The following is a 25,162-nucleotide window of genomic DNA, read 5'->3' as shown; positions in this document are numbered from 1 at the left end:
GGATAACTGCATTGCCTACATTTATATGTTTGTAATACGATGAGCCCCACTATTCAATACACAATAAGTACTGTAAGACTCCCAATATCATGAAAGGATCGAAGAACAACATGGATTATTTGTTTCGATGAAAAGCAAAGAAACTGTTGTACAAGGACATCAGACATCATACAGGAACGTTATTGTTGTCGGAGACGATAAGTAGGAATGGCTAGTAGATGTTTGGCCCTTGGAACTGTTAGACCAAACTCCTCAGTCATGTCCAACTCACTTGGCAACATATTATCCGGAAGTTTCCAATTAAAGCAATGCATAAGTTGCGCCACCACCAGAAGGACCACGGTTAGCCCTAGATGCATTCCAGGGCAACCTCTTCGACCAGAACCAAATGGAAGGAGTTGGAAGTCCCGTCCACGGAGATCTATATTACTACCGGCAAACCTTTCCGGTATGAACCTGTCTGGATCAGTCCAAGCACTAGGGTCTCTCCCAACTGCCCAAATATTTACGATGACGTGCGATTTTTGGGGTATGTGGAAGCCGTTAACAATGCAGTCTTCAATGGCTGCATGGGGGATCAACAATGGAGCAACTGGATGTAGCCTCATGTTTTCCTTCAACACCATGTTCAAGTACTCTAACTTCTCCAAGTCTGATTCATCCACCATTCTCTCCATGCCTACTACATCTTCTAACTCTTTCTGGACTTTCTTCATCACCCGAGGGTGCCTAATGAGTTCGGAAAGTGTCCACTCAATTGCCGTTGCTGACGTGTCCATTGCACCGGCAACCATGTCCTGCGAGGAAATTAGTTTGCAGACTTGTGTTACTTATTACATATGGCATAAATGAAGATACATCAAAATAGGCACTAATGATTTAAGTGGATTTGAATTTCAGGCTAAAGTAGTGAAGCGTACGTTTGGTTATCCACATATTTTAAGTTCTACTGGACTAATAGTTAGCATTAACCCTACGGTCGAGTTCCAACTACAAATCCCATTCCCACAGTATCAGTAATTATCACAAAAAAAAAAAAAAAAAATTAAAAAAAATAAATAAATGTGTCACTAGATGAGTGATAGCATTGATTAATTGATAGTCTATGCAACAGATATAACATGTTAAATATACTGCTAGACTCTATGATAATTGATATATAAACGCAAGACTTACCAGAATTATGGCTTTGATATTGGAGCGTTCAATTTTGTACTCAGATTCTTGCGATCCCATGAAACCCAACATGACATCGACAAAGTCTTTGGTCCTTTCTGGATCATCCTGAGATTCGATGTGCTCGTCAATGATCTTCTCAAAAAAGTCATCAAACACCTTGCTAACAGCCTTCATTCGCTTAGTTAAACCCTGGAGGTCAAATGGAGCAAGAAAAGGAAGGTAATCTCCAAAGTTGGGGGTGCCTGCTAGATGCATACCCTCTTGAATCCAAGCCTGGAAACCCTTCTCATCAAATTCCTTATCCATGTACTTCTTTCCAAACACCATTCGGCACGTCATGTCTGCATTGAGAGATGAAACCTTGGCGCTGAGATCAACAGTAGCATGATCGTGGGAAGCCTCTCGGATGAAGTTAATGAAAAGATCAAGCTCTTCTTTCCTCATGGACTTGAAAGAATTGATTTTATGGTTGCTGAGTAATTCAAGGGTGCACATCTTGCGAATGGTGCGCCAATAAGACCCATACTCGGCATAGGATAAGTTCCTTTGGCCATAAGAAATGTGCTTTGCAGCTTCATGTGGTGGCCTCGTGGCAAAAGCTAGGTCGTGCGTTTTTAGAAACAACTCAGCCGCTTGAGGGGATGAGACAACAATGGTAGGCACCAGGCCTAAGCGCAGGTGCATGATGTCACCGTGCTTTTGGGCTAGTCGGTGAAGATCGACATGAGGGAACTCCCCTAACATGAGGAGGTTTCCGAGAATAGGAAACCCTCTTGGACCGGGAGGTAATTTTTTGATCTTCTTGTTATTGCTTTTGGAAATCCATGCTTGCAGTACATAAACAATAGCAAGCAACCCAATTGCCCAAATCCAACCCATGAATAGCTAATCTACACAACTATGGTCAATGAGCTAGCTAGTATGCTCAAAATGGTCAAGCAGTTTAAATATAGAGTATTGATTCATCAAACTTCCAAGTATTTATAAAAGCAATTTGGTATCTCACTACTTATATGGTTCTTAGTCATAATTCTGTCATGTTTCAGGAGTTGTAGTTACAATTTCTATGACTTGTTTTTTAGTCTTTGTCAAATAACTACATGAATTGGTCGAGCAGCAAGTGCCACCTCTCACAATAGGATATTAGGATCTTTAAGGACTTATCCAAAGGACTGAAGACGAAGTAAAAGACACACTTCTAGTTAAGATCAATGCAAGATGTCAAGTTTACTATTGTTACTGCACTTCATGAAACAGAAACTTCATATAATAATTGAACCAAAATATTGATAGATATGGGACGAGAATTATCTTTAGTTGTTTATGAGTTTCTTGTCACAAGCTGAGTGTAAACTAATACTAAACGTCTAAACTGAAGTGGTTATCGAGGAAGCGTGACATTAACAATGGACAATCACTAACTAATCTTTGTTTCCTTTGTGATAAGTGAAGAACAACTTAGCTGGTTATATTTGGATGAATGAAAGATCCAAGCACTTTAAAATATAGGGTCGATCCGTTTTATGATAGCATTATTGGAATTAGGACGGCATATATGATATGACAGAGAACTCTAAGAGCAAGTTCACCCATTAGGTCACCAGGTCACCCACTATTCACTGCTTTTTAGTGTTAATTTCACCATCTGGGTCACGAGCACAGTGTATTTCGTGCCCTGGGTCACCTTGTACAGTGTTCTGGGTCACCATGGTGACCTGTACAGTGTATTTCGTGTCCTGGGTCACAGGCACAGTGTATTTCATGACCCAGAGAATGAAAATATACACTAAAAAGCAGTGAATAGTAGGTGACCCGGTGACCCAACGGGTGAATTTGCTCTAAATATTCCCCTACTTTCTTTCTGGGCCTACATGGATAATTTTCATTTATCCACCAAACAAACAATTTTCAACTCACTCGATGGGAATGAATCAACTTTGTTTAACTTGATTAGCAAGGGATACGGTATGAAAACCAACGAACAAAAATGAAAAAAAGAGTGATTGTGTACCCAAAAAAAAATAGATGTTGATGAATGGTCAAAATTGATCATACTCCATGGAACTCAGAGAATGCCGTCGTGTCCCTTAATTTTGAGGCAAATCTGAAAGTTCCTGGCTACATGTCAATCATAAGAAAGCAGATATCAAAATGGAGTATACAACTAATTACTGTATGCTCTGTCTATGCTCTGGTTTTAAGTCAAATACCTATTCAGAGATGTAGGATTATAGGGTTTCATTGGCTAACTTATATAAGGAACAAAAATAGCAAATGAAGAAGAAAAAAAAAAGTGTTTTCTTATATGAGGAACATTAAGATGAAAGTTATAAGAGACAAAGAGTCTACTAGACGGTGGAAGCACTAATCTAAAACTAATTACAATAAAGGCTTGAAGCTATTACAATATAAAGATGAGGAACGTAAGTTTGAGGGATAGAGCTAAATTCCCAAAGGTATTAGAGAGACGAGAGAATGTTTTAGGTATTACAGTGATCGTTATCACAGTTCTATGAGCATAAACAAACAAATCTTGATTGGCAAGTAGCATACTGTTGACTTCCATCCTGATCGACTGTCACTTAGGAGCAATTTGAAGCCAGTCATCCCTCTTCTGACTCTGCACATCAGCCCAGACGTTAGAAAGAAACCAAAGGAGATGAAATTTTCTAGTTTAAGGGACATTATACCGTCCCGTACATAACATTAGTCCCCATCCATTTCACATCTGCAAGGTACATGCACCACGATGTCCTATAGGGTGTAACAGGTAAACTGGAAATTCAAAACGCAATTAAAATTTGATTCTTGACAAGCAGGCAACTTGCACATTTGCAGTGCTGATATCAGAAACAGAGAGGATAGAGATACTCTATTGGAAGAGATTCATACCATTTATGGCTTCCATATCATCTTCCTTGTAAACACCAAGGGGGGATCCATGGACAGATAAAAGGGTCTCCCCAGGCTTTGGGAGCCTTCGCGTTTTGGGTGTGACCCCAATAGATAGCCTCTGGCTACTAACCTGCAGTATAAACCACAGTTTACTAAATGACTTGAACATCTAGTCAAAGAAACGTTAATCAACGGGCTCTTTTTCTTAAAAGTTTATTTAACGATGCCAGAGAACAACAGTATGACAATCGGTAACGTATCTGTTATGTAATCTAGTCACAATACCAAACCACTCGAGAGCCACAAGAAATGAACATAAGCTAAGGGCCATCAGAGTTGCACAGCATAAAAGTGAGTCCACACTTAAGATTAACAAATGTCTAAACAAATTAAGAAAAAGAGGAAACAAACATACATCAATCCTATCCAAAATGGAACCGAGTTGAGACCAACAGTCCCCCACCCAATGAAAAAAAAAGCCTTCTCAATATTGACTAGTGAAGATATGATCATTAGACTGTTCAGCACTCTAGATGTGATTACAAAATAATTCCTCATTTTCTTTGTGAAGCATTGAACAATGGTTAAGGCTATCAGGGTTACATAACAAGACAAAGAGTCCACAATTAGATTAACAAATGTCTGACAGAGAGAAAAAGAGGACATAGATCAATCCTATCCATTATGGAACTGAATTGAGACCAAAAATCCCCCAGCCCAAAAAACATTCCTAAATAAATAGACTGTAGCAAATTATCCCTTTCAGTCATGAAGAATAGCAAAGAGGGAGCTATCTTAAGAGTTTTGAAGTAACTGAAGCCCCAAACAAAACCCAAAAATTGGTCTTATCCAACCGTCCTCCATCTCCAACCCACTAAAATTTCCACACACACACACACTTCTTTCCATCCATCTGTCCTAGAGAATGGCCAACCCACGGCATCCCAACGAAGATTTACCTTTTGTTTCACCATTATATCCATGTTTTTCTTTTCACACACAAAGCAACCCTCTGAACAGATTCAACCACAGCTTCATTGCCTACTGGAAATGAAGAAGGATGCAATCAGATGATTCCCATCATTTTTACATACGATGCACCAGTGAGGAGAAAATTCTCAAAATCATCTTTTCTGAACTCTGAAGCATTTCACCCGAATGAATCTTTGCATCTGCAACCAGATAACCAACCTAGCTCGCAAATTGCTAAGCATCAAAAATTTGCTGGGAGACATAGGATCCTGAAGCATCCGGCATCCATCTCGTATCTGGTGTAGCAGGCATGAACATAACATGTTCCAGTAAACTTAGCACACAGCATCATTCCCAATCTCAGTGCCGCTCATAGTTCTCCTGAAACCCAAATCTCATCCCAGGCAACAAGAAGTACACCACATGAGGGTACAATCACCAATGTTTATAAGTTAAAATAAGCAGGCATAATAAACTAGCTGTCAGAATGATATCGCCAAACAAAAAATACTCCCAGAACCCTCTGCCTAGGACCAACGGCCAACCTGCATAATTGAATAGATCTTCATACCTTGAGAAATACCTGAGGTTCCTACTGGAACCTCTTCCTGCTAAAGAAAAACCCCAACCATCTGCCTTGCTGCCCTCCACAATGTCCATAGACTCTCTCATTCTATTTTCTAACTGATTTGCTACACCAATCGGATTGTAAACAAGGACAACTAGTAAGCAGACAAGCTACATAACACTGCTTGAACACTTTTTTTTTTCTTTTGGAAAGCTTGAACACAATTTAACCTCCCTCCCAAAGAAAGAATGCCTTTTTCCAACCCATTCCACCACCGGGTCCCAAAAAGGTTTAGATCTCAGATTACTAATCCCAAATATTTTCAAGGGACAAAATCTCGCCTGGGAGATAATTTTTCTTGTTCATGTAAATTCACTGGAGCAAGAAATTACTTGTCATTGTTAGCCGTCAGCACTAATGCAAATCAGCTTAAAACTTCTTGTAGGTCCTAAAGATAGATAGTAATGGCATATACACTTTTGGAACTAAAGCAAATCAGATTAAGACTCCTTATAGGTCCTAAAGATAGATAGTAATAGCATATACACATTTGGAACTAAAGCAAACCACCAAGTTGTTTAGGCCTTCTGATTGTTCCAAGGTACAAAAAAAGAAAAATGCTAACTAAAAGAGACTACATGCCGAAAAAACCAAACCAAGAGCAGCTCAATTAAAATCAGATTTGGAAAAGAAGCTACAAACCCCGGGAGTTTGGAGAGAATCATGCTGCCCTAGCATCTGAGTGTCAAATGGCTCCTCTAAAACCTACAACACAAGTATCATTAAGGTAAATTTAACAGGTATACATATATGTATATGTATACACACACTTGTGTGTTGTGTGTGGTTTTGTGTATGATGATGGATGTATGTATATATTTATCTATGCATGTAGTGTGTGTGTGTGTGTTATCTAATCAAAGTGAAGCGCCTTCTAATATCACCAAGTCTTCAGAAAGCATGTTACTATGAATTTATAGCATGATAATAAAATATAAACATATAAAAATGCAATTGAGCATGTTGGTTTCCTTGAGAAACAGATTGAAACCCCTATAATTAACAACAGAAACTTACAAAATCTCTGATCTGCAGATTATCAGCACCCAAAAACCTTGATCTCTCTGCCACCAATCAACTCAATCGTGAGATATAAGCAATACAAGAATAATGAAGGGTGCAAATTTATTACTCTAATTCTAGCACTCCATGCCTGAACATAAGAATTTGCTAATACCTGCTTTACTAGAAAACTCAAAGCCACCCAAAGTTTGGCAACCAGAATGAGCCATAGAGAACTGGTTAAGAAGAGATAAATGTAAATCTGTTCCATCATTCATGGATACTTTGCCATCGTCACCAATCCACTCAAGTTCTAGATGTCCATTTTCTTCATTTTTTACAAATTTCAAATTCGGAAAATTTTCTTTAAAAAATTGCAAAACAGGTGTTTGCCGCTGCTCCTTGGTGCAATACGAGCGAAGCAAACGCAATTTGGTCAGCACGTGTTCAATCTCCACGTCACTAATAGCCTTAACGGCAGAAATTCGTCGCTCAACTGCGAGAAACAAACAAACAATAGAAGCATCTTGTCAGCGCAACCAGTAATCATCAGAGCTTCACTATAACTCAGTAACTGAAATTTGGGTTTGAATTCTGAACTTAGAGTTATTAAGTTCAAATGCACATAAAATTGCTTCTAGAAGCAAAATTTAGGAGCAGGATGATAAATATGAGATTAGAAAGTCACAACTTGATGATTGACAGACAACAAAAAAGAAAAGGCATCCCATCAAAACTGACCCTTATTACAATCAGCACCATTTTTTTCTATCAAGGTTAACGAAAATCTGCCAATAGACACACAAAAACAGTACAAGAAGTCTCAAAGTGAAATTATACCATCTGGGTCCGTAAACTGATCTTCCTGCCTCTCATTCTGGGGCTCAATTTCCTCAGCGACTTTCTGTACAGTTTTCTTACCTCTTTTTCTTCCCATGTGAACTGTCAATTTTCTATTATACACAACACGAAAATCAAAAATCAGCTGTAAAATTCACACACAATTCTCAAACTCTTTGCTACCACAAATACAAAATACTCAAACTTTTCGGTATAATTCACAATCAGAAACACCCAATTATGATATTATGAGAAATGCCCAACAACCCAACAAGCATACTCCAAAAAATTCAAGAAGAAAAAAAAAACCCCCAATTTGAAGAACTGAATGTGAATCAAAACTAGGGTTTTGGTGATGAGTAACGCGAATTGGAAATTAAAAGATTGACAATTTAGAAAAAGAGAAGTGAGCACATACCTAATGGGTAATGATGGAAAGGGTGAATTGTGGTTTAGGTGAACAGAGAGAGCGAATTTGGAGCGGACTGACTGAGGGAGACGAAGAGTGGAGAAGAAAGAGAGAGGAGCTTTCTGGGTCTGTGTCGTTAGATTGGTTTACTAAATCAACGGTCAGATCTTGATCACAGAAAGAAAGAAGCGGCAACTTCCATTTTGAATAACTGACACGTGGAGAGTTCGTAGTGGGCGTTCGGATTGGTGACGTGGAGACGAATTTTGCTGGAAAAAATCATTTAAAGAAGCATGGTATGTTCTAAAGGCTAAACTAGAGTACAATAAAAAGTTTTGTGATGCATTTTATAGTGTATTTTGGAAGAGCCGTAAGGCCAACGATGATCTAGAAGTCATCGTTGTCACTAGTCTTTACTTGGGTTTGAATAGGAGTGTGCAGGGAAATTAGAAGAAAAAATTGAAGAGGTTGCGATGGAAATTCATGGATAATCAATGGATGAAATTATCACTGGTTAGTGACAGCTAGCTTAATATACACATTCTTTTAACACACGTTTTGAATCTCTAAAATAATTCAACGATAATGAAACTTGATACACACAAACTCTCTCTCTCTCTCTCTAATCAAAGCCGTCATTATTGAAGTCATGAATGATCTACAAGTGCAAGTAAAACTCTTTCTCTTCTTAGAAATACTAGGGCCTATCCTAGTGTGAAGGAATAATAATGTTAGGCCTTTATTTCAAAAAAAATAAAAAAATATTAGGCCCTAGCTGCCAAATTTATACAGGTATATATGGACATTGTTTTATCCATTTTCTTTTATATATTCCCATTACCACTCCTACCATTGAGTTCATACTTCTTAGAAGCAGATTTCAATTTGAACACAGATTGGCCTAAACTTCCGTCAAGAAGACATCGAAGGATCGGAGGAGAAAGGATCGATGTCATGTAAGTCTAGTTCTCTTCTTGCAGTTACCAGTTACGATGTTTTCGAATACAAATTGTAGTGTGAAATCTAAAATACTGTGATGCTAATGGTTATCAATTCACTCAATTGTATTAGTTGACGTTAGTTGTTCTTGGTTGTTTTCTGTGCTTCATACACAGTCTCTTTCTCCTCGGTCTTTCGAATATGGGGCTTGCTTAGTTTGGGTTGAAAGGTTATATGATTAGTTGGTGATCAATGTTACTTGTTTTTTCGATGAGATGATCAGTGTTCTTGTTGGTTTTTTGAATGAATGATAAAATGATAATGCTGTTTCGTTTCGAACTAGAAAAAGAAAAATGGCATGGAGAACTATATAGCTAGCTTAGCTACCCAGCTAGCTCTTTCTAGTTAAGGATTGAGACGATAATCACTGATGGATTTTTTTTTTTTTTTTTTGGGAGCATGATGCATTAATAATCATTCATGTGGTTTGCTCAACCTATTGGTATTTTAAAAGATTTTAAACTTTTAAAATTAATTTTTTTGAAAGGTTTAAAATTAATTTTTGATTTGTAACTTATGTTAAATTCTATAATTATTTGGGGGTTATAAGAGTTTCATTTTGGATTTAATTTTATGATATTATGGTGTTTTTTATGATGGAGGTTACATGATATTTGGAACCTATAAAAGACAACAACCATATATAACGTACGCGGATTCAATGAATTGAAGCTCTTTCCTCAACAAAATAATAATTATTATAAAGTAAAAGTAGAAAAATGTTATCTAATGATCGATTAGATTTAATTAATAGACATAGATTTATTATTTCATCACTACTATATATAATTTTTTTATTTTATGGTATGTTTTATGATGGAGATTACATGAGATATTTAGAACCTAGCTATAAAAGACAACAATCTTTTTAGGTTGATGAGAATAAGAACTGTTATCTCTATTCCACATTTGCATGCTCCCATTCTGTTTACTACTTTTCATATTTTATATTATTATTTTGGTCAATGGTTCTATGTAGGGCTGTCACTTGGTAACCGATCGAATACCAACCGATGTTTTAGGTTTGATAAACTGACTTTTTGGTAACCGAGACTGATAAAACCGAATCGAAAATTATCTAAAAAGTTTGTTTGGTTTTGATAAATACCGAATCTACCGATTATCTAAATATTAGCTTTATATACTATAGTTTTCAATGCACATACATGTATATTAAGAAATAAACATAAAAACTTTCATAATAGTACATGTATTTTAAGTAATCTCTAGTCAAAGATGGTTAAATAACCTAGTTTTATTAAAAATGGCTAAACCTTGATGTCATTATGTACAAAAGAAAGCTATAATAAGTAGATCAATACAAAGTTAACGACTATAAAATTGAAAAACCTAGTATTGTTCATTCTATTCTATATTACAAACAATTAGTTGTTCTAGAGTTGGTAATACCGAAAACCGAAATACCAAATTTGGTAGATGTGTTTAAAAACCGAAAATTTTGGTTGGTAATTGGTAGCTCAATTTTGAAACCGAAAGCTTTGGTTTTGAAGTTGGTAATATCTATAACCGATTAGAACCGACCGAGTGATAGCTTTAGTTATGTGACTTGGAGATTCTATTCAAGTGTGAATGTGCTCATATATAGTAGACTATTTGGTCGTTTGTACTGGGGTTGTGTGTTGGAGTTTTGTAAACCTCAACAGTTGCACGAAGGTAGGCTATAAAGACTTCAGGACAATGTCTTTGAAGTACTTTACCATACCAAGCTGGTTTTCTTACTTTATTTTTACTATAGGGCTAAATATTGTTTAGTACCATGTGGTATCGGACCAACAACGATTCAGTCCCTCGACTTTCAATTTCATCAAAAACACCCCCAGAATATCATCTTCTCTTCCAATAGGTCCCTCCGTCTGGATTCCATCAATTTAAGACGTTAAACTGCTGACATAGCATTCCAACTCAGTAAAAGTAGGGCCCACATGAAAGTCAAATTCCCAAAATGACCCTGACCAACCACATATGGAAAAATTCAAAATATAATCCACACTTTCAGGTTGAGGAGACTCGAACCCACCCCAACACAAATGCAAATGAAAGCCCCAACCACCAAACCACTTGCATTATGTTAGTATATTCTAAACAAAAATAACATATATCTTGTCCGGTGGACTATGAACACGGGCCTCAAGCCCACTGGTGAGCACCTAAGCTCACTTCTTCAGGTCACCGACATAGTCCCAGCGAACCTGGACGAGAAGAGCCTTTGGCCCACACAAGGTTTCTACATCAAGGTCTCCGACTCTTCCCGCTCCATCTACGTCAGCCTCCCATCGGAACAAGACGACATCGTTTTGAGCAACAAGATGTAGCTGGGTCAGTTCATATATGTGGACAGACTAGAGCCCGGGTCGCCGGTTTTGGTGGTCAAAGGAGCCAAGCCGCTCCAGGGCCGGCACCTTCTGATGGGTACGCCGGAGTCGTCGATGGGTCTGAGACAGAAGGGAGGAGACAAAACAGAGCAAATGTCGAATTTGAAGCCGACTTGAAGAGGATCTTGGGATTTGAATGGGGGTGATGGGGTTTCTTCGTCTCCAATGGTGTTAAAGAATTTGGATTTTGATCAGTGTTATAGTACTCAGGTGAAGGACAGGCCGGTGAGGAATGCGGCGATGTCTCCAATGATATATGTTATTTTTGTTTGGAATATACTAACGCCATGCAAGTGGTCTAGTGGTTGGGGCTTTCATTTGCATTTGTGCTGGGGTGGGTTTGAGTCTCCCCAACCTCAAAGTGTGGAGTTTATTTTGGATTTTTCCATATGCGGTTGGTCAGGGTCATTTTGGGAATTTGACTTCCATGTGGGCCCCACTTTTGCTAAGTTGGAATGTCATGTCAGCAGTTTAACGTCTGAAATTGACGGAATCCTAACGGAGGGACCTATTGGATGAGAAGATGATATTCTGGGGGTGTTTTTGATGAAATTGAAAGTCGAGGAACTGAATCGATGTTGGTCCGATACCACAGGGTACTAAACAGTATTTAGCCATTTACTATATATACCATATCTAATAACTTGTTTATTTTTGTTTTGTTCAAATTTTTCTTTCTTCATTTCCAAAAAAAATTTCTTTCTTCTATTTTCTCAAATTCGCTTTTCAATTACTTCGTGAAAGTTTTAAGAAAACACCAGATAAAGGAATAGTTTTTTCTCTGACCTAGTGCTCTGCTAGGATTTACTTTCTAGGGTTCTAGGAAGCAAGTTTCGATATGCCATTTTGTGATGGGCATACTTAGTTGGAATTGCTGGGGGATCTACAATGACACGACTACGAGAGCATTGAAAGATTTGATTGCTCATAACCGTCCTCAAACAGTTTTCCTTTGTGAAACAAAGATTAGCACCCAATATGGGTTTCATGATCTACATCATGCCCTAGAGTTTCCTAACTCGAAGGAGGTGTTGAGTGTAGGGTAGTCAGGTGGACTTGTGATGTTTTGGAATGATGATTACAACGTGTAGGTTCGCACCTTTTCTGCCCATCATCTTGACCTGAAAATTGGAAGAGGGTCGGGTGATCCGCGTTGGAGATTAACGGGGTTTTACAGCTACTCTTGCACATCAGAAATAGATCGATCTTGGCAACTACTAAGGGAGTTGCGCGACTTGGATACCCTGCCTTGGGTTGTTATTAGGGATTTCAATGAAATCCTCAATAACAGCGAAAAGATTGATGGTCCTTTGCGAGTGAAGAGACAGATGCGTGGAGTTTTGGGAAGCTCTGGGCTATGGGGATCTCCTAGATTTAGGTTTTCAGGGTGTGATGTCTGCTTGGTGGAACTTAGATACAAGGTTAAGGCGGGATAGGGCAGTTTGTATGCCTTGTTGGTGTGACATTTTTTTGCTATGCTAGGGTTCGTCACTTACCCCCTAGTGATTCTGACCACGTACTTATTCTTCTACAAGCTAGTCCAGTGTCATTTCCTCACCGTCCAAGACATAGGCACTTCAAGTTTGAAGCTTTTTGGCTCCAACAAGGGGAATGTGATGAAGTTGTGAAGAATGCATGGGTTACTGATGTGGTTGGAAGTCCTATGTTCAGTGTTGTCAAGAAGATTGAACATACTCGAATGAAGCTTGATGTATGGTAGAGGCAGACTTTCAAATCACGTCAACAACAGATGCTAGGGATTCGGGAAAGATTGGAGGAATTGCTTGGGGCACCAAACTCATCAGCGGCTCAAGATGAGAAGAAAGATCTCATGGGACGTTTACAAACGCACCTGTCGCAGGAGGAAGCCTTCTGGAGACAAAAAAGATCAAAGGTTGCTTGGTTGAAGGAGGGCGACAGGAATACCAATTTTCTTCACTGGAAAGCTTCAAATCAAAGGAGGAAAAACATGATACAAGGTTTGTATGATGACTAAAGCCAGTGGTGCGACGATGATGATGGTGTGGAGAAGATTGTTATAGATTATTTCTCTAAAATGTTTCGGGCTTCAAACATTGATTTGGAAGCCGTGGAGGCCATCTTGAGGCAATAATGCCCTGTGTACTTATGATGAAGTAAGGGATGCTCTATTCCAAATGTATCCAACCAAGTCCCCAAGACTGGATGGAATGCCACCTCTTTTTTTCCAACATTATTGGGACACAATTGAGACAGAAGTAACAAAGGCAGTTCAAGGTTTCTTGCAGTCAGGTCAACTTCTTCGTCAGATTAATTTCACCCATATCTGTTTGATACCCAAGGTGAGTAAAATCTGGAACATATGTCTGATTTGAGACCAATTTCTCTTTGCAATGTGATATACAAGATTTGTTCGAAAGTTATTGCGAACAGGTTGAAGGGGATTCTCCATTCGTTAATTTCTCCATATCAGAGTGCGTTTATACCGGTGAGATTGATTACGGACAACATCCTGGTAGCCAATGAGATTGCTCATTTTGTTCATAACAAGAGAGGAGGAAGTGACTTCTATATGGAGTTGAAACTTGACTTAAGCAAGGTTTATGACCGGATGGAGTGGACTTTTCTCAGGAAGGTTTTGAACCGGTTTCCTTTGCACATGCTTGGATTAAGATGGTAATGTAGTGTATTAGTTCTGTTAGATATTCTTTTCTGGTTTGAGGAAAACCCCAGCAAGTAGAGGATTAAGGCAGGAGGATCCATTATCCCCTTTTCTTTTCTTAATTGGCGCTAAAGGTTTTTCGGCGCTGCTTAGACAGAAACAGGATTTGGGTATTCTCCAAGATATTGAGGTATGTGCTAATGCTCCTGCTATGAACCATTTGTTATTTGCAAATTAGTATGTTATATGCACAAGCTACTTTGGAAGATTGTTATCAGGTTCAGGATGTTCTCGAAATGTATGGGCGAGCTTCTGGCCAACTTGTTAATTTCGAGAAGAGTTCAATTGTGTTCAATAAAAATGTTTCAATTGCTATGCAAGATGAAGTTTCGAGTCTGTTGGGGATGGAGGTAGTAGATTCTCATGAAAGGTACCTGGGGTTACCCACTTATGTGGGAAGGAAGAAGACATCCACCTTCCAATATATTAAAGAGAAGCTAGCCAATAAACTTTCTTGCTGGCAAGGGAAGTTGTTGAGCGGTGCTGGAAAAGATATTTTGATTCGTGTAGTAGCTTAAGCTTTGCCTACGTATGCCATGAGTGTCTTTCAATTGACGAAATTTTTTTGTAATAATCTTGAGTAGATGTGTGCCCGGTTTTGGTGGGGTACTACAAATGATAAGAAAAAAATTCATTGGAAAACTTGGAACGCATTGTGCAATCCAAAAGAAGGAGGGCTTGGATTTCAAAGTCTGTCAAATTTTAATTCTGCTATGCTGGCTAAGCAAGCTTGAAGGGTAATCTCTACTCCTAGCTTTCTTATTGCTCGTATTTACAAAGCAAGATATTTCCCTACTGATTGTTTTTGGAAGGTAGAATCACATCCTTCTCCATCGTACTCTTGGAGAAGTATTTTCTCTACTAGGGAACTTCTTCAACAAAGCACATATTGGCAGATTGGGAATGGTTACAATGTCAATATATGGTCTGATTGTTGGATTCCTAATTTACATAATGGTAGGTCTACCATGAATGCTACGGCTTTATAGGAGACTACTAGAGTATGCAATATGTTTTCAAGTGTTGGAAGATGGAATGCAGATTTGATTCATTGGATTTTTACTGCTACTAAGGCTCAAGTGGTCTTGAGTATTCCTTTAAGCTCAAGAAATGTGGAAGATAGGGTGGTCTGGAGGCTAGAAAGGAATGGGAGGTTCTCTGTCAAATTTGCTTACCGTTTTTCTTTTTCTCATTCCAAAGAATGAAGTCCTTTTGAACTTTCTGTTAATGTTGATTTCTGGAAGAAGATCTGGAAGGCAGTCATACCTAATTCAGCGAAGATTCATAAATGGAGAGTAATCCACAATATCTTACCTTCCAGAGAGAGGTTAATTTCTCGAAGAGTGTAGTTGGAAACACAAGTATGTGTACTTTGTACAAATGCAGTAGAGACAACTCTGCATCTATGTTGAGATTGCCCATTTACTAAGCAATTGTTGCAAAATAACGGAGTGTTGGTCCAAACTTGCCTTAGCCCGGATGCACTGACATGTGATTTGCTTGGTTGGGTGAGAATTGTTGTTCAAAATTTGTCCTTTAAGCATTTGGGAGAGTTGCTGTACTTACTATGGGGTACTTGGAAAGAACTAAATAACAGGGTTTGGAATGAGAAAAGTTGCCAGTCTTGGGATGTACTACTCATGAATACTACAAGACTACAAGATTTCTGTTTTCACAACAAACCAAGTGTGAGACCGAATGCTAGAGATCGGGTAGTTTGATGGAAAGCTCCCGCTGTTGGGTTGTATAAGATTAATATGGATGGTAGCTTTAACCACATCACAAGGAAGGGTAGGTGTGGCTTTGTGGTAAGAGATAATACTGGTACTATGATTGCAGGAGGGGGAAAGCCTATATCTAGTTTATTTTCGGCGGAACAGGCTGAAGCTCTAGCTTGTGAATTTGCCTTTGCTTTTGCATTGGATCAAAACTTGGTCCCAGCTATAGTAGAAACAGATTTTCAACTTGTGCAGCAACAGCTCTCTAGGCATAATGGAAGCAACTGGTCTTTGCTTGGACGTCGCTTTATGAAGACTTGGGTGATACTTTGAGTTCTCATGCTAGTTTAAAGATTAGTCATATTAGAAGAGGAGCAAACATAGTAGCACACATGATGGCTACTTATGCTAGCTCACTGTCCCAGGATTGTTTTTTCTTCTCTACCCCACCTTTTCTGATCGATGCAGTTAGTCATATGTAATCTTCCTTATTTTTAATAAAATTTGACCTCCTTGATTCAAAAAAAAAAAAAAAATTCACTTTTCAGTTTTATAATCTAATTTTATGCAATAAAACCCAAATTTTCACAACATAACCAAATCCATATCTTGGGTAGACGTCATTGCGTTGTCCATCTCCAATGATCGTTTGTGAGGAATGTGGCAATCATTTGGGTGGCGTAAGGCTTTGACGAAGGCGTTATGTCGTGTTGCTGATTGGGGTTGGGCGGTGGAATTGTTGATTTGCGATCTTAATGACTATTGGAGTTGTTGGTCATACTAACGATAACACGATCTATATATAGCTCGTCTCACATGAGTGTTAAATGGTGTTGACAACATGTTCTTTCTATTTTAGTGTTTGAATGTCCGAAAATGTAACTTATTTAGATAACTATTTATTTATTTATTTTTTATTTTTTATTTTTTATTTTTTATTTTTTATTTTTTAGAGAATTCAATGTTCTATAAGAATGCAAGGCCATAAGTGAGTACCATCACTACCATGTATATTTTTGCTATGTTCTGTCTTTTTATATAGTTTTTTAGTATGCTTTTGTGTGATAAATCTCATATTTTCGTTAAAAAAAAGTGAGTGTCAGGTCTAATGTACACTGATTCAGTGAATTGAAACTCATTTCTTAACAAATAATAATATTAAAAAAAAAATATAATTATTAGAAAGTAAAAATAGAAAAGTCTTATCAAATGATTAGATTCAATTAATCCACATAGATTTGCTGTTTCATCACCACTAAATTTGGGCCGGATCCATATCCGGAATGTCAGATACACCATAAATAAAAAGTCATCTTTAGAACCACCAACAGTGCACACACTCTGTGGTCATACCCTGTCTTGCAGACCTTTCGAATCGTCGAACTCTGCCACCACCTATCCCCTAGATTCCCAATCATGGCCTTCTCACCAATCCCTATTGTCCACCTGGGCACATATGCCAGTTTCACCAACCCCTCTGCAGATTACCTTATAATATTTAGGCAGAGGAACAAGAACAACGTGAAAGAAACAAGTGCTAAAGCTGAGCTCTGTACGAGTTTGCAATGTCATGTGAGTGACTCTGGATTGTTTTCTTCTGTTTTGCCATTTGGGTTTTCAATTTCATCAACTATACATGGTTCATGTTCCTTGTTTTATTTAGCTTAGGGGCTACACTGGCAAATATAGGTGAGTGAACCCTGTTTCGTGACACTCAACAGAATAGCTCAGCAAAAACAATGGGTGAACCTATGATCACGTATCGAATTTACAAATGTTATTTTTGAAATGAAGCTATATGTGAACCATATTGTTGTCCTAGGTGAAAAGATTAGACCAAAGGGTATATCTCGTCAATATATGCTTGTATATATGCCATAGACATATATTGAGAATTTTCTTATTAGCGCTTTGATAGTGTCAATCTTGTACTGTCGTTTGCTGTTTGTAGCAATCGGAGCATTCCTCACTTGATCATTCTTTTTCTCCTTAGTTTGTGATTGGAAATCAGTGTTTCTGCTGCAGGCCATTACATTCATTTGACTATATGTTGATTGGATTGGATATTTCCGATTGATTAGTATCATGGGGAATTCAACTGTATTGTATTCTTTGCTTGCAGATATGGTGCCGATTTTGCTTACCGTTGTACTTCTGTTTCTCTCACTGTTACCTTCTACTACGAGCCTCCACGTTGCGAGTGGTTCAACCCAGAACAGGCGAGAGGTAATTATTGCTCGAAATGGTGCTGTTGCAACTGATGATGGCCGATGTTCCAAAATTGGGATGACTGTTCTTCGAGAAGGAGGTCATGCTGTTGATGCATCGGTAGCTGCCGCTTTGTGCTTAGGGGTGGTGAGTCCGGCATCAAGTGGCATTGGTGGAGGAGCCTTCATGCTTATTAGGCAAGGCAATGGGAAGGCACAAGCCTTTGATATGAGAGAAACTGCCCCAGCGCTGGCTTCTCAGGTCTAAATGCATGACTGAATTACTTTTTTAATTTGTTGTCACTTTGAGTGCATACGGTAGTTACTAAGTACAATATTGCAACAAAGAATGTTTTCCTTCTTTAATTTTCTGGAAAAAAAAAATAGAGTACTGACTCGGACCACATATTTATTCTAGCTGATTTGATACAGTACCTCAAAATATGTTTTCCTACTCATCATTACTTCTGAGTTCTAAATCAGTAGCTGAGAAGTAAAATAATACAAAACCTAGCTGATTTGATTTGTTCAGTTTATCTGTTTAGTTATTCATCCATTAGGAGTTTTAATCAGCCTAGTGCATATGTATCTTTCTTTGAACTGAATGCACATCAGTTCTATAACTAAACAAAGTAGTTTTTCTGTCTTTGCAACAAACCTGCACTTTGTTGTTATTCACATTAGTTACAAGTTTCTGATATAACTTAGTCGTGTCCTCTCTTGAACTGCATATACACTATTTTATCCTCTTAAGTCATGAGTTGTTACTGTTAGATTTTGTTTCTTTCAGAACATGTATGCTGCCAATGCTACTTTGAAAAGTAAAGGCGCTCTCTCTGTAGCGATTCCAGGGGAACTGGCAGGCCTTCATGAAGCTTGGAAACAACATGGAAGGCTTCCATGGGGAAGGCTTGTAAAGCCTGCTGAGCGCCTTGCTCGTTTGGGATTTAAGATTTCACCATACCTCAACATGCAAATGACTAGAACAGAATCAGGAATTTTGGCAGATGAGGGCCTTCGTCATATATTTACATCAAAAGGGAGGCTCTTACAGACAGGTGTAACATGCCGTAACAGGAAACTGGCAGAGACGCTCAGACAAATCTCAAAGTTTGGTCCCGTAGCCTTCTATAATGGTTCCATTGGATCCAAATTCATTAGAGATATTCGAAAGGCTGGAGGAATACTTACAATGAAGGATTTGCAAAGTTATAAAGTTAAAGTGACAAAGCCAGTATCTACTGACACTCTAGGGCATAAAATACTAGCTATGCCTTCCCCTTCTGGAGGTCCTCCTTTGATACTTGTGAGTATATCTCTGTTCTGCTTGCATTGATATTACCTGTTTGTTTTTACATCTTATTTGTTCTCCTTTCTTTTGGTATATCAAAAAGAAAATGAACTTAAAGTAGGCCAACTAATGGAATGTGCCTATCAATTCCATTGACACAGATGCTAAACATTCTTTCCAAATATGGAAATATTTCTGGAGTTTCCGATCCTCTTTGGGTCCATCGACAGATTGAGTCCGTGAAGAATGTATTTGCTGTGAGGATGAATCTTGGTGACCCTGACTTTGTTAATGTGACTAAAGTTCTAGCTGATATGCTTTCTCCTAAATTTGCCGAGGAGTTAAAGAAAACCATACTTGACAACATGACATTTGATCCCAGCCATTATGGTGGCAGGTATGTCGTTTACAAGGAATTCATCGTCTGTTATATTATACATCCAAATAACTAATTATTTGTTCTTTTGATTACCAAATTCTGTCTGATGGATAGCAAATTCTCTCTCTACTGGCCAAGATTTGTTGACGTATATTTTGTTTCTTGCTAAATGCAAATGACCGGAAGTTATCTGCACTTGAATAAAAATGCTTTATGTGCAAACGTATTGAAAGGCAACATGTTAGTACCGCATAGTAACATTGGCTTATGTCCATTAGTATGTTTCAATCAGAATGTTTTGCATTCATCCTTAATCAATATATAAAATTTGCCTAGCTAACTAGATTAGTGTGGTTGTCGTTGCTTTATTACATATACTCAAAATCAAAGATTTTTATCATTTACAGTTGGTGTATATTTCTTAACAGGTGGGGACAGATCAATGATCATGGCACCAGTCATTTGTCCATCATAGATCATGAGCAAAATGCCATCTCCATGACCACTACTGTGAATTCATACTTTGGTGCACAAATTCTGTCATCAAGTACAGGAATAGTCCTAAACAATGAAATGGATGATTTCTCCATACCTGGAAATGTTTCAACAGTTCCACCACCAGCGCCAGCCAATTTTATCAGGCCGGGAAAAAGACCATTGTCATCAATGACACCTACCATAATCCTGAAGGTAATGCATAACACATATGGATAGATGAGTAGAGAGAGCGAGAGAGGGGAAGAGTACAGAACTATAGGAAGGCAGTGGGATTTCAATATTATATAATCATCCAACTTTGTCCGCTAAAGAGGAGTATGAAAAACAAATCAAGATGATATACCTTCGTTCAACTCCTTAATAAAACAAAATCACTATTCTTTAACTCCACACTAGAAATTGAACTCAGCTTAAAAGTTAAAACCTGTAAGGCCGTAATCAATTACCTAGTCAAATCAATACGGGCTTTTGTGCTTAGTTACCCCGAATCTATATTTCCTTGGAGTGCAATATTTCAATGTGTTTCCCTTCTATTCTTTGACAGGATGAGCAACTTAAAGCAGTTGTAGGTGCAAGTGGAGGAGCCATGATCATTCCTGCAACAGCAGAGGTCCTCTTAAATCATTTTGCAAGGGGAATGGATCCACTCTCTTCTGTCCTGGCTCCACGGTTTTATCATCAGGTTTCTGCCATTCCCATACTCTCTCATACTCTCTCAATAAACTTCCACTGTAATTTATACGCCTCATGTAACTCCTCTTATTATCATCTCATGCTACAAAACTTGATCAATGCTTAAGGGGGGAAAATGCATCTCCGAGGCTGTCTGTAGTAGGTGATGCAGCTTATTTCCATCCTTGACTAACCTGATATATTTCTGTCTGGCAGCTGTATCCTAATGTGGTGCACTATGAGAACTGGACAACCGTGATAGGTGATCACTTTGAACTTCCTGCTCAAATCAGGAAATCCCTACAAAAGAAAGGCCATGTCCTTGAGCCTCTTGCTGGTGGAGCTATTTGCCAGTTTATAGTTATAGAAGTTTTGAAGAAAAATGGAGCTAGTCAAGAGTTTGTGGCCGTGAGTGATCCAAGAAAAGGAGGGATTCCTGCTGGTTTCTAGATATTGGGTTGGTGTTGGGGGAATGTAATTCATGATAGTTATTGCTATTACCCATCTTTTCCCCTCTACAATTGTTAGCAATTAAATCTAGAACGAGATTGACAATTTCTTTAAAAATTGCGCGCTCATGTTTTGTGTTCCTTCGCTCCAGGAAAAACGTACTATGGTTTTGCTCATCTACCGTTCGGCCCCTTTTGCCACTAATCAATTGAAACCCAAGATTACCGTTCTGCTCTTGTAACTTCTACCCCGTTTGGATGGCAGGAAATCATGGTATGGAATGGGAATTAATTTCATTTTCCATTCAGACGTGCCGTTTGGTTATAATTAAAGATTGGAAAGGAAATAAAAAATAACATTTGACTGGAAATTGACTCCCTCATAAAGCCTGAATAGAATTACCTAGTCAGGGGTGGTATTCTATTTCCATTTCCCAATGTCAAAGGCAAAATTACATTAATTATCCCTCTAAAAATTTATATTCCCCACCAATATTCCTTATAAATTGATGTACTTTAATTAGTAAGAGGGCATTATTGAAAATTATAATTTCATATTTCATTCTTATGACTTACCAAACACTACAATAGAAAAAAGTTAAACGCTCTCTAAACCCTACAGGCCGGCGTTTTTCTGCCTGCGAGTTTCGTGCTCGTCCGGTGGCACCCGGGCGTCGGGGCTGCCCTCCGGGCTGTGCTGACGTCTTGGGATCTGCTGCCGGACGGGTATTCTATTGCCTGTGGGTCTCCGTCGAGGGGATGCAGGGCTGGGCTTGGCGGCTGGTATCGACTGGGCTAGGGGGAGGTGGTGGTCGTGCAACCAGGGAGGTCGATCGATCCCTGAGGCGGGTTTTTGGATCAACGGCGCCTCGGGTTTTCTCATCGGTGGTGTGTGGTGCTCAGATCTGTGATCGGGATTTGTTTTTCTCCGTGCTGGCGTCGGTCGTGGCGGCGAGGTCGTGGTGGTTTGGGTCGTGCACAGTGAGCGATTGTGGCGGCGCGGATCGTGGCGACTCGGGTCGTGGTGACAGACGGTGGACGGAGATCTGCCTGACTGTGTCGTACGGCGAGGATGGGATGAACAGGTGGACTGGGCCGGATCAGTTTGTTGGGCCCTGCGTGGATCTCCTTTGCCGGCTGCCCTATTTGGGTTTTTAGTTTTGGGCTGGGGTTTCTACCCTAGTCCCATAGCTTCTAATTTGGGCTGGGGTTTAGGCTCTTGGCCCAAACCTATGTTTTTAGCTTTTGTCTAATTACAATAAGTTTCTTGTATTAGGAACCTAACGAGTGTTTTGGCTTGTCTATTCGCTATGTTTCCATAGCTTCTAGGCTCGCTTTTAAAGTGAGCGATTAGTTCGAATATAGTTGGTCTATCCTATGTACTACTGTGGCTCCTCCACGAAACCTTGATCTGGCCATTGTTATGTGTCAGCGGGTGAGTATGTAATGGCCTTCTTGGCATGCGCTATTATCAATGGAATTACCATTATTCAAAAAAAAAAAAAAAAAAAAAAAAAAAACACTACAATAGAAATGAAAAACTAATTCCAAAATTTAATTTCTAGTAATATTCCAAACACTCACATGGAAATACCAAAACATATTCCATTCCATATCCGTCTGGAAAGGAAAATAAATCTTTTTCCAATTTTGACATTCCTGCGAACCAAACGGGGCCTTATGGATGCCAGGAGAAGGGGGACTAGGGAAACATGAGTTTTCAATGGATTTGCTATACAAGGTCATTAACTTGAAGTTGGAGATTTTTTAGTATTGTTTTTATACCTCACACACCCCGTCCATCTCATAAGTGAAATTTGAATCGATGAATCTTGTTATTGATAAAGTCAAAATTAGGGCTGCCACTTGGTTTGGTAATTACTAAACCGACCGGATATCAACCGATGTTTTAGGTTTGATAAACCGACTTTTTGGTAATCGAAACCGATAAGGCCGAAATTGAAAATTACTGAAAAAGTGGGTTGGTTTTGGTAAATACCGAATATACCGATTATCTAAATATTAGTTTTATATACTATAGTTTTCAATACACATACATGTATACTAAGAAGTAAACACAAAAATTTTCATAATAGTATGAATATTACTACTAATGTAGTAGTACATGTATTTTAAGTAACCTAGTCAAATATGGTTAAATAACCTAGTTTTATCGAAAATTGTTAAAACTTGATCTCATATGTACAAAAGAAAGCTCTAATAAGTAGATGAATACAAAGTTTACGACTATAAAAATGAAAAACCTAATATTGTTCATTCTAATTTATATTACAAACAATTAATTGTTCTAAAATTGGTAATATCGAAAATCGAAATATCGAATTTGGTAGATATGATTAAAAACCGAAAATTTTGTTTGGTAATTGGTAGTTCAATATTGAAACTGAAAGTTTTGGTTTTGAAGTTGGTAATACCTATAACCAATTCGAACTGACCGAGTGACAGCCCTAAGTCAAATAATCAACAAGCCATACGGGCAGTATGATGATAAAGGGCAACAGTTTTGCTTCCCCTTCAGTTAAATACTTGAATGTAACTCGGTAACTCCTACTACCATGGGGATGGGTATAGCAAACAACTTACACGACCCATGCATTCAATTCTCTCTCTTCTCATTGTAATAAAAAATTGAAGCCCTGATCGGGCAAACACTAGATCCATAAGTAGGGGTTATCATGGGCCGGCCCTACCCTAAATTTTAGGGCTTAAGGTCGGGCCGAGGCTTAAATATGCTAACTCTTACCTGCCCGAAAGGTCCGAGCTGCTAGGGTTGAAAGGGCCGGGCTCGGGGCGGTCTTCCAAATATGGCTGAATAGGGTCGAAATGGGCCCGGGCTAAAAAGGGCCTTATTTTGTTTAACAAAAAGAAATACAGTTTTTTTTTTTCTCAAAATGTGGCTCAATGATTATATAGTTAATACAAAACTCATTATTTTTGTTGATCATATTTAATACACACCACATACATACATATTGGAATTAACTTATAACATTTATAAATATTAGTTAATATGTCTCTAAATTGTTGTTTAACAATGGAAACAAAAATTAAATTAAATAAAGCTTAAGAAATCAAACAACTGACCCGACCCAACCCATTCAATTCTCCCTCTTCTCATTGTAATAAGAAAAAACCATAGCCCTCTTTTTTTAAAAAAAAAAAATGACCCTCGTCTTTGTTTTCTGGCAAACACTAGATCCATAAGCATGGGCCGAAATCAATTTTATTTCAGTGTAGTATCTGTTGGGTGCATCACGAGTATGAAAATATGTGTAAATTTGTGTGATGTTACCTACTCCCAAGATTAGGAGGTCAAGTTTTAGTAAAGGGGAAAAGTAAGAGTATCGTACCCAAGGGATTGAGTAACTCTACCCTAGCTAGATCACCGCGAAAATAAACCTAGAAAACACATGCAAAGTCTACCTTTTTACAAATTCACAACCTTATCCCTTTGGAAGCTAAAGATCATGAGGATGGTATTTACAATTGTGGTAGTGAACGGTTTGGTTTATTTTAATTTTTATGAAGTAAATTAAGTTGCATAAAAAATAAACTAAGCAAATAAAATAAAATAAAATAGAGACTTTGATCAATGAGATAAATAGGAGCATAGGTTTTGCACCTAGCCTCCCTCATGCATATAATGTAACCCATTTTCAAATGACAACATGCTTTGATAAATTTCCCCTTAGTGCTTTGATGAAGCTACCAAGAAACCAACTAGTCATGCAATTTAACAATCTCTTACGAAGCAAAGCTAAATTACACAACTTTTATACCATTCAAATCTTCCGGATCCTAAATGGCCTATGGTGCCGTGAGCCTAAATTCTTCCGGAACCTAAACCCATAACATCATGCTTTAATTTCTAAGTAAGAAACCCAAGCAATCTAGTTCTTCCTGTAAGAA

The 25,162-nt window shown here is 38.3% G+C and overlaps 3 protein-coding genes across 4 annotated transcripts; 1 reads left to right on the top strand and 2 right to left on the bottom strand.

Annotated features, from left to right (window-relative positions):
* Positions 1-59: 59 nt before the first annotated feature.
* On the bottom strand, positions 60-2,113 carry LOC133724379 (cytochrome P450 71AU50-like). The gene is made up of 2 exons (XM_062151090.1): positions 1,177-2,113; positions 60-797 (listed from the first exon to the last, which is right to left on the bottom strand). Exons 1-2 carry the CDS (start codon positions 2,056-2,058, stop codon positions 180-182), a joined length of 1,500 nt encoding a protein of 499 aa, XP_062007074.1. The 5' UTR covers positions 2,059-2,113; the 3' UTR covers positions 60-179.
* Positions 2,114-3,837: 1,724 nt separating this feature from the next.
* On the bottom strand, positions 3,838-8,071 carry LOC133734082 (uncharacterized). The gene is made up of 7 exons (XM_062161750.1): positions 7,935-8,071; positions 7,517-7,629; positions 6,852-7,172; positions 6,692-6,738; positions 6,317-6,379; positions 4,072-4,204; positions 3,838-3,954 (listed from the first exon to the last, which is right to left on the bottom strand). The coding sequence occupies exons 2-7, from the start codon at positions 7,611-7,613 to the stop codon at positions 3,902-3,904; spliced, it is 714 nt and encodes a 237-aa protein (XP_062017734.1). The 5' UTR covers positions 7,614-7,629; positions 7,935-8,071; the 3' UTR covers positions 3,838-3,901.
* Positions 8,072-8,755: 684 nt separating this feature from the next.
* On the top strand, positions 8,756-21,405 carry LOC133733684 (glutathione hydrolase 1-like). Of its 2 annotated transcripts, none has more exons than XM_062161408.1 (7): positions 8,756-8,881; positions 17,859-18,205; positions 18,734-19,249; positions 19,396-19,631; positions 20,042-20,303; positions 20,656-20,793; positions 21,000-21,405. In XM_062161408.1, the coding sequence occupies exons 1-7, from the start codon at positions 8,875-8,877 to the stop codon at positions 21,231-21,233; spliced, it is 1,740 nt and encodes a 579-aa protein (XP_062017392.1). In that variant the 5' UTR covers positions 8,756-8,874; the 3' UTR covers positions 21,234-21,405. The 2 variants fall into 2 exon arrangements, with proteins under 2 accessions (XP_062017392.1, XP_062017341.1); XM_062161357.1 differs by lacking the exon at positions 8,756-8,881 and adding an exon at positions 17,078-17,308.
* Positions 21,406-25,162: the final 3,757 nt, after the last annotated feature.

The sequence above is a fragment of the Rosa rugosa genome, chromosome 1 (genome assembly GCF_958449725.1).
Source record: "Rosa rugosa chromosome 1, drRosRugo1.1, whole genome shotgun sequence".
Classification (NCBI taxonomy): Eukaryota; Viridiplantae; Streptophyta; class Magnoliopsida; order Rosales; family Rosaceae; genus Rosa; species Rosa rugosa.
This window is presented reverse-complemented; position numbering and strand designations above follow the sequence as displayed.